The 13,586-nt window shown below is 44.4% G+C and overlaps 1 protein-coding gene across 3 annotated transcripts in view; it reads right to left on the bottom strand.

The window, feature by feature from the left end:
• Positions 1–13,586, bottom strand: part of DIXDC1 (DIX domain containing 1) — a 52,618-nt gene that overhangs the window by 11,262 nt on the left and 27,770 nt on the right. For 2 of the 3 annotated variants that reach the window (XM_075035101.1, XM_075035100.1), the window contains 5 exons: positions 12,582–12,707; positions 10,575–10,824; positions 9,242–9,349; positions 3,429–3,541; positions 1,720–1,868 (listed from right to left, as the gene is read on the bottom strand). In XM_075035101.1, the coding sequence (XP_074891202.1) occupies positions 1,720–1,868; positions 3,429–3,541; positions 9,242–9,349; positions 10,575–10,824; positions 12,582–12,707 (746 nt within the window). Of the gene's footprint in view, positions 1–1,719; positions 1,869–3,428; positions 3,542–5,878; positions 5,995–9,241; positions 9,350–10,574; positions 10,825–12,581; positions 12,708–13,586 lie in introns of those variants that run through there. The other variant, XM_075035102.1, reaches the window with a different exon arrangement.

The raw sequence follows: 13,586 nt of genomic DNA, 5'->3' as shown, positions 1-13,586 counted from the left end.
TCTCCCTGCTCCCAGTGGGCACATAATGCAACTGTATTTTACCGGTGAACCAAGCAATTTTGTTTTTTTTTCTTTTGAGTCTTTTGTTTCCTGCCCATTGTCCACAGCGAAAGTGCCTGTCCGCCCACACCCCACCCTCCACCCCGGCTGCCTATGCTTCTCACACAAGCTCTGCTTTGTTTACTGGCACATAAATATTTACAATTCAGAGCCAGTATGGTTCCCAGCACAAACAGAAAGGAATATTCCTGAGAGAGTTCAGTGTCTTTACCATATGGATCAGGGGCTCTACTCCCCATGCAGACTCAAACACATTGGGCTGAGGGTCATTTGGTCAGGGAGTGACTGGAACAGGACAGCAAGGAAAAGGTCCTGCAAATAAATAGTTGTGTAGAGAATGTGCCAAATATTATAGTTCAGCCTAGCTCACTGAAAGACTGATGCAAGACTGTGTGACCCCTGATCAGCTCTGTGAATCTTGATTGATTTCCTGACATTCCTTGTCTCGCTGCATTACTTCCGATCACAAATCACAGAAAGACTACTCTATTCTCTCAGGCTGCTTACAAAACCTGCAGGCTGCTATGTGCCCCAGTGAAGAAGGGGAGTCCCAGCCCCTGCATGTGGGAAAACACTGCTGCATCTTTATCATTTTGCACAGTAACATAGGTGCTCTGCACAGTGACAGCACATATAGGAGTTAGTATAGCATCACAGGGCAGGGGACCAAGCCGATGAACCCAGCTAGGATCTGGACTCCAACGAAAAGACTACACAGACATAATCACCTTCGAAAAACAGCCTTTGTTTTAGATTCTCTGCAGTGGTTCCATTCTTACCTGCATTCAGTGTGCCCTTTGCCCTCTCACAGTCCACTTAAATTACTATTAGTGAATATCACTGATCTTCAGTCTTCATAGCAACATAATCTTCTTTCTCTCTCCACACCCTTCTCTGTCCCTCCCTACTGACTAAGAGCCTCAAATCATGTCAACACCAAGTTTTGGAGAAGCCTGAGCTAAGAAGAAGAAAAGGTTGTGTCTGAATTGCACAGACTGGTGTTAAAATCCTTTCTCTGAAACCCTGGTAAATATACTGGGTCTGGGGAAGCTGCAGCCATCTTTCCTCTTCCCCCGGGCTCTCTTGGTTAAGCATGCCACACAATGATGGGGACGGGTATACTCTGCCCCAAGCAAGACTGTGGCTGGATCCAGCTGTCTTCTAAATTGCATCTGGGACATTGGAAAGGACGGGTTTGACATTCTCCACTCTGGAGAAGGTGACCAGCACCAAATCACAATTGCAGTAGCCAAGAGAGCCTAAATATAGCAAGAAAGGAAGATGTTAGAGTGCTTAGTCAGTAGCATTCTGTTGCTGGATAAGGTGTCCGCACAGGCTGCAGCCAATATATCCCAGTACACACTATCCACACTATCAGAAATACTTCCTCATTCCTGAGGAACTCCTCTTGAAGGGACTCATCCCACAGGGTGAGACACAGGGAAAAGCCACTGTCCCTGTTTAACTGAGGTGACCCAAAAGACCAACTGACTTCTTGCACAATCACCCCAGGAGACCTCACTGGACCAGGACTCTGATTCAACTCTTTCGAGTTCCAGGCCAGTGTCTCAGCTGCAAGATAACCTGTCTTCCAGCTACAGCTGGTGGGAAAAGAAATGCGTGTTCAAGGGAACAATGGCTAAGAAGAAAATCTATTACCTGCAAACCTGAAATCATCTTCTTCGCTTCCTCCATTTCCTTTTCCAAATGGTCCTGTTGTTCCAAAAGCTGCTCCTCCCATGAATTCTCCAAATATGACCCAGGGTTCCCTACTTGCCACTCAGGCTGGAAATGAGATTCTGTCTCTTCTGGAAGAGAGAGCAGCTGCATGTGGTCATGACAGACAAAGGAGCCCAGAAAAGACTTGCACCACACAATAATTGCCTGCTGTCCACACTAGCCATCACTAACAAGCAAGCATGTCTTCTAGCCGGTATCAAGGAAGTTGCTACAGGTGTGACATCTTGTCTAATCTCAAGGTTTTATGCCTCATTCTTTATGCAAAGGAAGCTTTCCTGCATACACAAATATCAAAGATATGCATCCTTCCCCTTTATTAACTTTGCTGCATGTGATTCCTCAGTACTGGAGGTTTCAAAGCACACCACAGGGGACAACACAGTGTACCGTGTGTGGCAGAAAATACCTAAGGAGAGAAAAGCAACTGTGGGATTTGAAGAGAATGTCTTAGTGTTAGAGGGTGCACCAAAGACCCGCTGAAGGCAAGATTAAACAGTATTTCTACTTGTCAAATAACATAGCTTTCTCAAGGTGGACGACATACCTAATTCTGAAAAAGACTTTTCTCTTAATAGCAAGTTTAATAGCCTTGCATGCCTTTTCTGATCCCCACAGCATAAACTGGGTTACTGGTTAACTATCATCCACCGGCTGGCCCAGGAATGTAGATTTTTTCTTTTTTTTTTTTCTTCCCTAAGAAGGGATGAGGTTTGATCAAAAGTAATCATAGCAGTGCTTGTTAGCTAGTTGACCAAGAGTGAAATTGGCCAATGCAAGTTGCTGTAGATCTGTAGACATGCAGCTGCAATATCCTACTGTATGGGCAGCAAGCAGACACAGTACCACCAAAAATTTAAGGAAAAGCCGCAGCCTGCCAGCTACTTCAGCCACTGAGATAGTCTGTCAAATACTTTTGAAGGAGCACTGAAGCAGGACTACATTGGCTGAAACAGCAAAGCATTTCCTAGGAGAGTTTCTCTGTCATTTGCTCTTGGGATGGATGCTAAGCAGAAAGAGTTGTTACTAGACTGCATTCCTGAGAAGAAGAAACAAACAAAAGCACTTCAAGAACTTCCTTGAAAACCTCTCCTTTAATCGGCATGAAAATTTGAAGTGTGAACTGACCATATCACAGGGCATTTGTGGCAATACAGCAATGACTTCTCAATGCAAACACCAAAACAATACTACAACTGTTCAATTCCTTGCAGAGAGCCACTTGACCTATGTACAGGTGTGCTGTAAACACAGACCCTTACACAAAGTCAAGTTATACATCATGGGCTTAACAAGCTCACATGGACTCTTTCTTTAACGTAATTTTAAATGTTTTTTTCAACATGGCCTAATGAGGCGGTGATAAAAGCATTCACCCTACAGTGAAAACTATATATGACCCCCTTAATCCATCTCCAGAGCTTTTTATTTCCCTAGTGTTATTTTGCAAGCCTCAGAGACATTGCCATATTATGGCTTTATTGTAGTGTTAGAAGTTTTGGGATTTAGTTTTATGTGAACAGATACTCAGCATCACATTCATTTCAGTCACTGGGGAACTTTTCAGCAAGTTTATGATACAAACAAATCCCAATGAAAGTATGATCTGTAAAGCATTATCTGCAAGGTACCTGTTTTTGTTTCTGTTTCTTCAGTGTGAATGATCACAAGTCTTTCCTTCTCCTCTGATGGTGCTACAGTGGATTCACTCTTCGCACTATGGATAGGACTGGGTGATGCAAGACTGCAGAGGAAAGAAGAAACAATTACTTTTAGTGCTGATCATATCCTCACCTAAGATAAAAGTGAATATGCAGGCAGGCTTGTTGAAACTAAGAATTATCTGCTTACTAGAGAGGCCATTAACAAACCAAACTGGGCATGTAACTTTTCCATCACTCTACATCAGTGTCACAGCAGGCTAACTAGTAAATAGCACAATGTGTCTCTGCATTTTCCTTAACAGAATGCAAGTTTGAGACTGCCACCACAGAATTCACATACACTCACACAGGGTAAGACTACACTCTACTAAAGGTCTGCTCCGAAAAAATTTACTGCGAGTTTTACGTTCATACTATAAGCTGAACAAAAAGCCACCCTGGCTTGCTTCATCTCTTGCCCTGGCTTTCAGAAGCACCACTTCATTGACTTGGAATTCCAACAGCAAAATATTTTTGGAAGTCAGATACCACTCATGTTCTTAAGGTAAAACTTCTTGAAAGCACCCACATATTTTCACTGGAGCCACCTCAGCTGACTGTGAGGTTCAAGCAATCTTTTTTCAGAAATTCTTCCTAAATGCATCACCCAGACAACATCAAAAGGTGGCTGAAGCTCACTGACCCATTCAGTGTACCTCTAAAGTCACAGGAACTAATCCTTGCAAGTGTGAGCAGGAGTTAATTTTTCATTCTCCTCAACACAGAAACAAAGGAAGGAGAACAAAAAGAAAACAGTGTGGAGATAATACAATAGGTTTAGAAAAATAAGAGGCTTTGACAGCTTGCCTTCCCCATCTTCCCAGCACTGCTGCTACATATTCCACAGCGCTCTCACAGAATCAGAAAAGCCTTGCAATAGGGATGGAAACGATTTGCTAGTAGCTTCTGTCTGGTCCACTCCCACAGCCAGTGCTGGCCTACTTCTCATTTATATTACAGACCTTCAAGCAGTCTAATTTTAATGGTCCAGACTGAATGGACTTTCACCATGTTAAAGAACAAGATGAATATAACTTAGTAAGTAAAAGAATAACCATCTTCTAATGGGGATCTCTAACGGCTACAGTACCTGTTCTTTCCTGCTCAAACAGGGCATGCATGATTTTTAAAGGGGTCCAGGCCACCTGGCTTTGCTCAAGGATTTAACTTCAAGAAGGCTAACTCCATTACAGCAGTCTCCGATTAGGCACATATTGTATACAATATTTGTAACCAGTGCCCTGTTCTTGCTTGTCACTGAATGGGTGCACAGCATAAAATTAAAATAATTGTTTGGGAGCCCAGAGAGTACTATTGGGTTTGCATTATATAATAAGGGTCAGAGGAAAGGATGAAACTTTCAAACAGCACAGGTACAAACAGGAAGCCCAGCTGATCTAACATGTCCAGTAACTCTGAGAGGGGTGTTACTTCCTCCTAGGACCAGATCTCAATATTCTCCCGCATATGCTCAGCTGATACTCTGAATGTGCCATCATCCTGATAAGGCCACTGAGAAGTGCATTACTGGTTCTCATTCATGCAAAAGATGAAAGAATGAGAATTGTCCTAGAAAAACAATATTAGCAACTGTTAGGTGAGAAGATGGTGAAACTGAGGGATTGGCAAGAGCAGGGAACTGGAAAGAAGAATGAGCAGGACAAAAAACAAGGAGACATAGAGCCTGTAAATAACACTCCCCCCTTCCAGAGTCTGGTCCTCGCGGCACTGGATCCACAGCCCAAAGGAAATACAAAGGATCCCAGCTGGGACAGGGGGGTGGGGTTGAGTCATCACTACAGGTCTCCACAACATACACAGTTTTACAGATAATTGCTTAGGCATTCCTATGTCCACAGTCTCTTTTCCAGGCAGTTTCCCTATTTTAAAAGGCCAGTGGGTTCACGTGGCATCAGTGACAACCTCTAAAACCATGCCAAACAGTGAAAGAGCCACTGATATGCACTCAGATGAAGCAGCAGCACAGGTCAGGTTGCATCATACATTATGCCATCAAGTTAATGCTGGAAACATTTCTACAGTTTTTCTATCAGTCACCAAACTCACTACAGTATGAAATATCCACTGACGTAATTTGTTCTTTAAAGTACATAACAATTTGTGATTAAAGCATGCAGAAATAAGTGCTGGGAAATTAAAGCTATTTAAGACCGATTTATGATGCAAACTCTTCCACTTTATTCCTTTTACCAGTTGGTTTCTTAACCCATATCCTTTCTCCACTGAGTCCCAGAGTTGCCAGTGCCTGCACAGACAAGGCTTTAGGGCAACAGCCCCAGTGATAAGTTTGAATTCTCATAATTTCAATAAACACCCCATCCCTGCTGTTTCAAATTACAATGGCAACAATCGCTCACCATTTGACCTGCTTCCCTCCCATGATCCCACTTTAACCTTTCGCCTCACTGAATCCGTTTCCCGGGGAGCCTCAGGATTCTGGCTACAGACATGCCTTGTCCCTTCACATGCTCAGAATTCAGTGCAGAAGACGCCAGCTCCTGTCAAACTACTGGAGAAATATTTGCAAGCCAGACTGCTTCACATTAGCTGGAAGATTCACAGCAGAAACAAAAAGAAAAAAACCTCAGAGTCTTTGCAAGAAAACGTCAGATGGCACATATTTGATTCCAGAGTCAGGGAATTCTGCAGCCTGGGTTTTGCTTTTGCTGGTTTTCCTCTCAGGTTATTTGTCTCTTGCTGCTGCATTTTGGTCAGCTGCACACCCAGTTGTTTTCACCACAGGGACTGCCATCTGGATTGCCAGTGGTGTTTCTCATCCCATTCTGCCCTCTTTAGACTCCAAGCACCTGCTGCAGATGCCAACAAACAGCCAAGACAAGGTGCTCCTGCAAGCAGTAGGTTCCCTGCTCTTCCAGGCTTGGATGCGGTCTCGGAAGACGGCATGCAGCACCTCCCAGCCCTATGCACGGCTTCCTCTTCCTCGCTATCTCCAGCTCCCTCTCCCTCCTGCTGTCACACAGGCTGTGCAAGGCAGAGCCTTTTCTCTGAGATGCCTGGCTCAGAGTGGGGGAGGGAAGGCTGGTGGAAGGGGAGGGGAAAGGGAGATGGATGGGTGAGGGGCTCAAGTGGCCTGGGAATCCATCTGATTTTGGCAAATTTTCCATGAATCATTTCAATTGCCTTTGCTTATTAGAGCTTTTGTCCTGGGAATTCTGTTATTCAGGCTGTGAGCTCTCTTACTGAAGAGTTAACGCAGAAATGAGCTGATGCTAGGCAGGGGATGCTGCCCTGGGACAGACATGACAGCAGCATAATTAGACGGAGGGGGTGGCTGCAGTTAATAACCACATCTCTCACTAATAAAAAAAGTGGCTGGCTTCTCCCAGCCAGTTCTCATAACTAAGCTAGTACATTTCTCTCTGGAAGGAAAGAGAAACAAGCATCTTGTTTCCATCATGAAGACTGGTGTCAGCAGAAGACATCCCCAGGAGCTGGAGGTGAGATTGCTCCCAGTTTCTTTGGGTAGATCACTTATCACTTATGTAAAGATTCTCACCATATTATGTCCTATCAACAATAATATCACCATTATCACATGGTAAGAGAACTCACATTATGGGGAAAAATGAAAAAAAACCAACACAAAGTGATTGAGGATGTACAGAGAAATTTTCACTCACCACCAAAATACAGCCACATACAAGCAAACAGCAGTTGTCTGACAATCCATTATAGGGTAGAAGAGTACACATAAAATACTACAGCTACCTTAAACTAAGGAATGAGTGCAGAGAGCAGCATGTTTCACTCACTGTCCTACTGAGATCATGGTTCAAGAGTCAACACCAAAGTCCTGTGACATTAGCCATGATATCCTGTTGCAAAGACCAGAATTTTTACAACTCCCCTGGAACGACAGCTTCAAAAGTACACTCTCTACTGACATCATGTGGAGGCAGTGGTCTAATACTGGCTCATATGGAGTTCCCACACTCTTCCAAATGTGCATGTCTGTATTTATAAACACGATCTCACAATGATACACAGCAAATTTTGGGGATGAGTACAAACTATTGTCCTCTGTTGGGCCAAGCAACCTTAATTCTCAGGTACACGGAGGCCTCTTTGTACTATGGAGCATCAAAAGTGGCCTCAGAAATCCAGTGGAGACATCCTGCCTGCTGAGAAACTGTCAGTGGCAATCTGTCCTAGGAAAATGAACCTCCTCACTCCTGCACAAATCGTGGGGTAGGGGGTGTGATACCTAGTTGAGGCACTCTCAGGGAGCAGCCCTGGCAGGACATCCTGACAACAAAGCAGAGTTGGGGTTTACACTGGGAACTGTGAATCAAAGAGAGCTGCAGCTATAGCTATGCAGCTCTGCCCTCTTAGTCTGTTCCAGAAGAGATTAAATGGAGCAAAGCATAATATCCAGAGGGAGATCTAATATGTTCAGTTACATAGTCCTTTGTCTTCAAGCAAGTTTCTTGTTCTCTGGGGAAAAAGGGAAAGGCTGTCCTTTACTATGAAGCTATCCATGCTGGATCAGCTCCCCCACTGTAGTACAGTTTTTCTTCAAGAGCCCCTTCAGCTACACTGTCTCTCCTATATCCATGAAAACAAACACAGCCATGTGTCTTCCCTCTCCCCTCCACTGCTCAAGTAAAGTAGTAAGAAGAGCTTGTAAAGCACCAGTGTAATGTGTTGTAACTGGCACATGCTGCTCAGGTTCACAGCTGCAAGTTGTGGCACCTCCTATTGGAAGAATATTAGATGCTGCCATTCTAACCAATCCGTCTTCTACAGGTTCCATTTCCTTAGAAAGCCTCCACTTGCACCAGCCTGACCTTGCTTAACTTGTGCAGTCAAGAACCCCAGTCAAGGCTGCAGGCTGTTTATAGCATAGAGCACACACTTCTGAGGATCCAAGTCCTACTTCAAAGGCAAAAGTCACCCCCAATGGAAACCATACTGAACTCTGACTTTCAGGCTTCGCAGCAGTATCCAGGAGATTTTTCAGTAAAATAATTAAATGCTGCACTTTAGAGTGAAGGTGAAAGTCTGGGGGATGGAAGAGTAAATTAGATAACTGTAAATCTAGGGACAGTTAAAGGTGATGGATGAGGGCATGATGGCAATGAAGACACAGCTGCAGATCCCCCTGGGACCATATATCTTGATTAAAGACTGGTGTGTTCCTGTAACTACTGTTCAAATCCACATGACCCCTCATCTCCATCTCTCTGCAGGACACGAGGTTTGTTGGTTTAAGTTCCTTTCCTCCATATCTTCTCCATCAGCTCTAAAAATATTCATCCCTTGCATCCTAGCTACTCTGCCTCTTCCTTCCTGTGAAGCAGGCCACAAACTCCATTTCAGCATCCCTCATGTCAGCACTCCCTCAAAAGGCTCCACCTGTACATTCAGGTTCACAGTAAAATCTTTAGCTGTGTCTTTCCTAATCCTATTCCCCTGGTCTCAGTGATGGATGCTCCAGAGCTTTAGACAATTGTAACACAGAAGTTCCTAACCCTCACCTATGCGATCACATCACAAATTAGATAAATTTTATTTGTGGGAGAAGTGGCAGTAAACCACTGCTTCATGTTGGTTCATAAGGCTTCATTCTCCAGATCAGGCAGGAGACTATATGCTGGAACTCTCTTTTCTATCAGAGCCAGCCAGATCACAGTGATAAGAAAGACCACTTTAGGGAATGTCAGACAGGACCATGAGGGAACACATCTTGAATTCCTTACCTGGAAGAGTGGGACTCCAATGGCATGTTCTGCTGCCCTTCATACTGCTGCACCAGTGCCCGGACACTCCAGTAGGGGTTTTCAATCTCCTCATCCATGCTGCTATTTCTGGAGATAATAATCATAGAATGAGGGAAGTCCCACCTGATAGGAGCAGAAATTCTTCTTGTCTCCAAGAAGGAGGGTAGGAAAGCTAATGAAAGGAAGGTAAGAAGGAGAGGACAGCTAGCAAACTGCCAGTTAAGAAAATTCTCCTATCAGGGAGCTCCATCTCATCTTCTTGGTGCAAGGGAAACACAAGCAAACAGGCCCTCCCCTTTTAAACTCATGCCTAACTCTGAGACTGGAAAACTACAAGAGCTCTGGGAAGGCAAGGAAAAGAACAGAATTTGCAAATAGCACAAGGACTGGCTTTTCTGAAAAACTCCTGGCCCAAGGCCTTTGCAAGAGAAACCTTTGACATTTGATTTTTCAACAAAATATACCATTTCAACCTCATTTCCAAACTGCTTCATGGGTACTCCCTTGAGCCAGTGTAATATGGGCAAATGACCTTCAGCTGTGTAAATTAAACCCTCAATAGACCACCATCTGGCTTCCATTTAAATGTCATTACTATTATTATTATAATCCACATAGCACCTTTTGCAAGTGTTAAATGCGCTTTGCAGAATTACACATTCCTTCTGTACATGGTTCACCTCCCTTCATTGTCGGCAGAACTCCTCTGCTTACATGGTAGGCTGCATCAGCTGATTAACAGCACACAACACTCTGCATCTGCCTATATAGCAGTAAGTGTAACATTGAGTGAACAGCAACGTAGAAGACAGAATGGACTTGTACAACAGTCTCAATGCCTCAATTGTGGAAGTAACTGCTCCCAGATCTGTAACCAGTACCTGCAGTCAGGACCTTACTTTTGTTTCCCTTGAAATGAGAAGGTCTCCCAAGTAGATAGCACCAAGAAAGGGCACTGTGCTCAAAGTGAAATGGGGAAAATGAGGCAGCAGAGTTGCCTCTGGCTTGGCCATAAAGAACTATTCTTTTCCAGTGAGACAACAGAGATCCAGCAGTTCTTTTACTGTAAAACCTGAAAAGAACCTGGGATACGTGCAGTCTTCATCATCAGGCAGACAGGCTAGGTCAGTACTCTCCTTTGTTAGGCCACTATCTAGGTTTCAGTGAGACAGCAGTGGTTTGTCTCTGTTTGCACAATAGGAGAGCTACCTTACACCAGCAATTTTCAGGATAAAGAGGCACCTATTTTAAAAGAAATTGTGTCCATCTGCTAACATGACCTGACCTCACATAGCCAGGGAAAACTCATTACCTCTGTCTGTGCCGGAAAACATCCCGGCCAGATTGTGAGACATCTTGACGAACATCTGCCAGAGCAGCCACAGCCCCTTGGGCCACCGCAGCAGCTGAGCAAGGCCTGTGACTGGCAGGTGACACTGATGAGCTCTTCCCCACCATGCCAGCTGGGCTATGATTCATTGCTCTTCCAGAGCCTGGTTTGAAATGAGCAGCTAAGGCCAGGATCAACCTCATGATAGATTTCAAGTTCCCGTCAACAATATCTGCAAAATGCAAATAAAGCCAAGGACGATGCCATTAATATGAAGTCCCACCAGAGCTGTATCTGACCAACAAGCATGAATATAATTAAACCCAATGGGATCATGCCAATAAACAAGGACTATGAAAAAAGGACTGCATTACAGCACTGATGTTTAGCTCTTCTTGTTTTGTACAGAGCAGCAAACTGACTGCCACCTAGAGATCACAAGTTTAAGTGCTTTGAACAGACCTAAGCCTTCCCTCTATGGCCATTTCCAGCTAACAATCCAGTAGGTTATGTGACAGCACATGATAATTACTGAATGCTCACTGGAAAAGTACAGCAGTTACTGAAGACTACCACTGTACCAGCAGTCACTTCAATTAGCACATGGAATTTCCATTTTTTTAAATACTAAAGACCAGAGAACAGCAATGTATTTCTTTAGCAATAGCGTCCTGTACCATAAACTGTTCATAGCACCTTGCAAATGTTAAATAGTCAGTTTTAATAATATTATACTAGGCATTTCCCCCAGCATACAAACTTGCTCAAACATGTTGATCTCAAGTTCACTGCAAAGATCAGACATTCTTTTAGACTAGGATTTCTCAAAACAATTTAGTAACTGAGATACTCAAAGTCCATTAAAATAATAGGAATAGGGTTTCCAAATATCAGAGGCAGACTAAAAAAAGATAAATCATAAGTGCTGGAGGCATGAAGGCTGGTTATTACTTGCTTTAGTATCCGAAAAATAAGAAATAGCCAAAAAAAGTCACAGTGACTGTTACCTCCACATCATTCACAGAGAACATGAAGCCAAACGTTTGTGTGAGTCATTTGAAGTCCTAGAATGAGTCAATATCAGAACTATGACCAGAGTTCTGGAGTGTGCATACCAGAGTCTTGTGCCTGTATCCTATCCTATGACCACATGACATCATTTCATTGCATATCCAGGTTAATACCTTTGCTTATGTAAGACTTTTACCAATATTGCTATCATTTCTATAGTCATGAGCTCATAAGACAACTTGCAACATTACTGAAAGAACTAGTACAGTCTCCAATCTGCCAGTAGCAGTACTGTGGGAACAGTACTCATTACTCCGTATTTAAATTCTAAGCCTTTCACCAAAGCCTATAAACCAACAGCTTGTACTCTCTCCTCCTAACAAGGCCCATGCACTCCATGTAGTCCATCTCAGCATTTTTCTTCTCTCTCTCATCTGAAGGGCCACAGACAATCAGAACTGTATCCCCTCCCAGTACAGTCAGCAAACAGTAAGGATCAGGGCCTATCTTCAACCTCATAGATCTACACACGCACACCAGCAATCCTTGTGATATCTGACTAAACCATGCCATAGACGTGATTTTGCATACTGAGTCTCCTCCCCATTAGAGGCCATGTGAAACAGTTTCACAGGCTTCCAGTGGACCAGAAATATCTTCCCCATGTCTCATTTCACAGTAGCAGCTTTATATGTCCTTTTAGCAAAAGATCCTGAGTCTGTATTCCTCATGACACCACTACTTGATCTGACTGCTCAGTAGCAGGAGAAAAGCCACTTTTGTTTGCATACTGTGCTGCTACTGAAAGCAGTCAAGAACGCAGTATCATTCAACCCCAAACCTGTTACTAAACCACAGGAGGAAAAAAAAAACAACACTCCCCCACAAGCCAATACATTATCTGTTTGATATGAAACAAAGACAGAAACAGACCTTCGACAGATAGAATCATCTGTGGTGACTGCCAGGGGCACATACCTTTTGCTGATGTCTGATGCATGCGGATCTTTTTTGATGCCACGAACTGCAAGACTTTCTCCACATTTTCCCTCATCTCCTGCTGGCTGGTGGGGTTGACCTGAATGCCATTCAACTTCTCACCAGCTAAAGGAGTGAAAAAGCTTTATTAGAGAAGAACTGAAATGCTTGGTGCTGCCACAGGAATTGCTATAGGTGTAGGGCCTGATCTCATCTCTTGTCTGGGTACTGCAAGACACATATCTGGCTTCTTATCCTGCTTATAAGGTATTCAGTGCCAGCAGTAACTAGGCTGGAGACTGTGTTGGGTTTACGTGGCAAGATTTTGGTAGAAGGGGGCTGCAGGGATGGCTTCTGTGAGAAGATGCCACAAGCTTCCCCCATGTCCAACAGAGCCAGTTCCAGTTGGCTCCAAGATGGACCCACCGCTGGCCAAGGCCAAGCCAATCAGCAACAGTGGTAGCACTTCTGGGAGAACGTATTTAAGAAGGGGTAAAAACTGCTGCACAACAGCAGCCAGGAGACAGGAGTGAGAACATGCGAGAGAAAAAATGCTGCAGACACCAAGGTCAGTGAAGAAGGGGGGGAGGAGGTGCTCTAGGCGCTAGAGCAGATTTCCCTGCAGCCCGTGGTGAAGCAGGTTGTCCCCCTGCAGCCCATGGAGGTCCATGGTGGAGCAGATATCCACCCGCAGCCCGTGGAGGACCCCACGCCAGAACAGGATGTGCCCAAAAGGAGGCTGTGACCCTGTGGAGACCCCATGCTGGAGTAGGCTCCTGGCAGGACCTGTGGACCCATGGAGAGAAGCCCACACTGGAGTCTGTTCTGGAAGGACTGCGCCCTGTGGAAGGGACCCATGCAGAGCAGTTCGTGAAGAACTGCAGCCTGGGGGAATGACCCATGTTGGAGAAGTTCATGGAGGACTGTCTCCCACGTGTGGGACCCCCCCACACTGGAGCAGGGGAAGAGTGTGAGGAGGAAGGAGCAGCAGAGACAACATGTAAT

Source organism: Buteo buteo, chromosome 9 (assembly GCF_964188355.1).
Source record: "Buteo buteo chromosome 9, bButBut1.hap1.1, whole genome shotgun sequence".
NCBI classification, from domain to species: Eukaryota; Metazoa; Chordata; class Aves; order Accipitriformes; family Accipitridae; genus Buteo; species Buteo buteo.
Note: the sequence above shows the minus strand (reverse complement) of the source record. Positions and strands in the feature narration are given on the sequence as shown.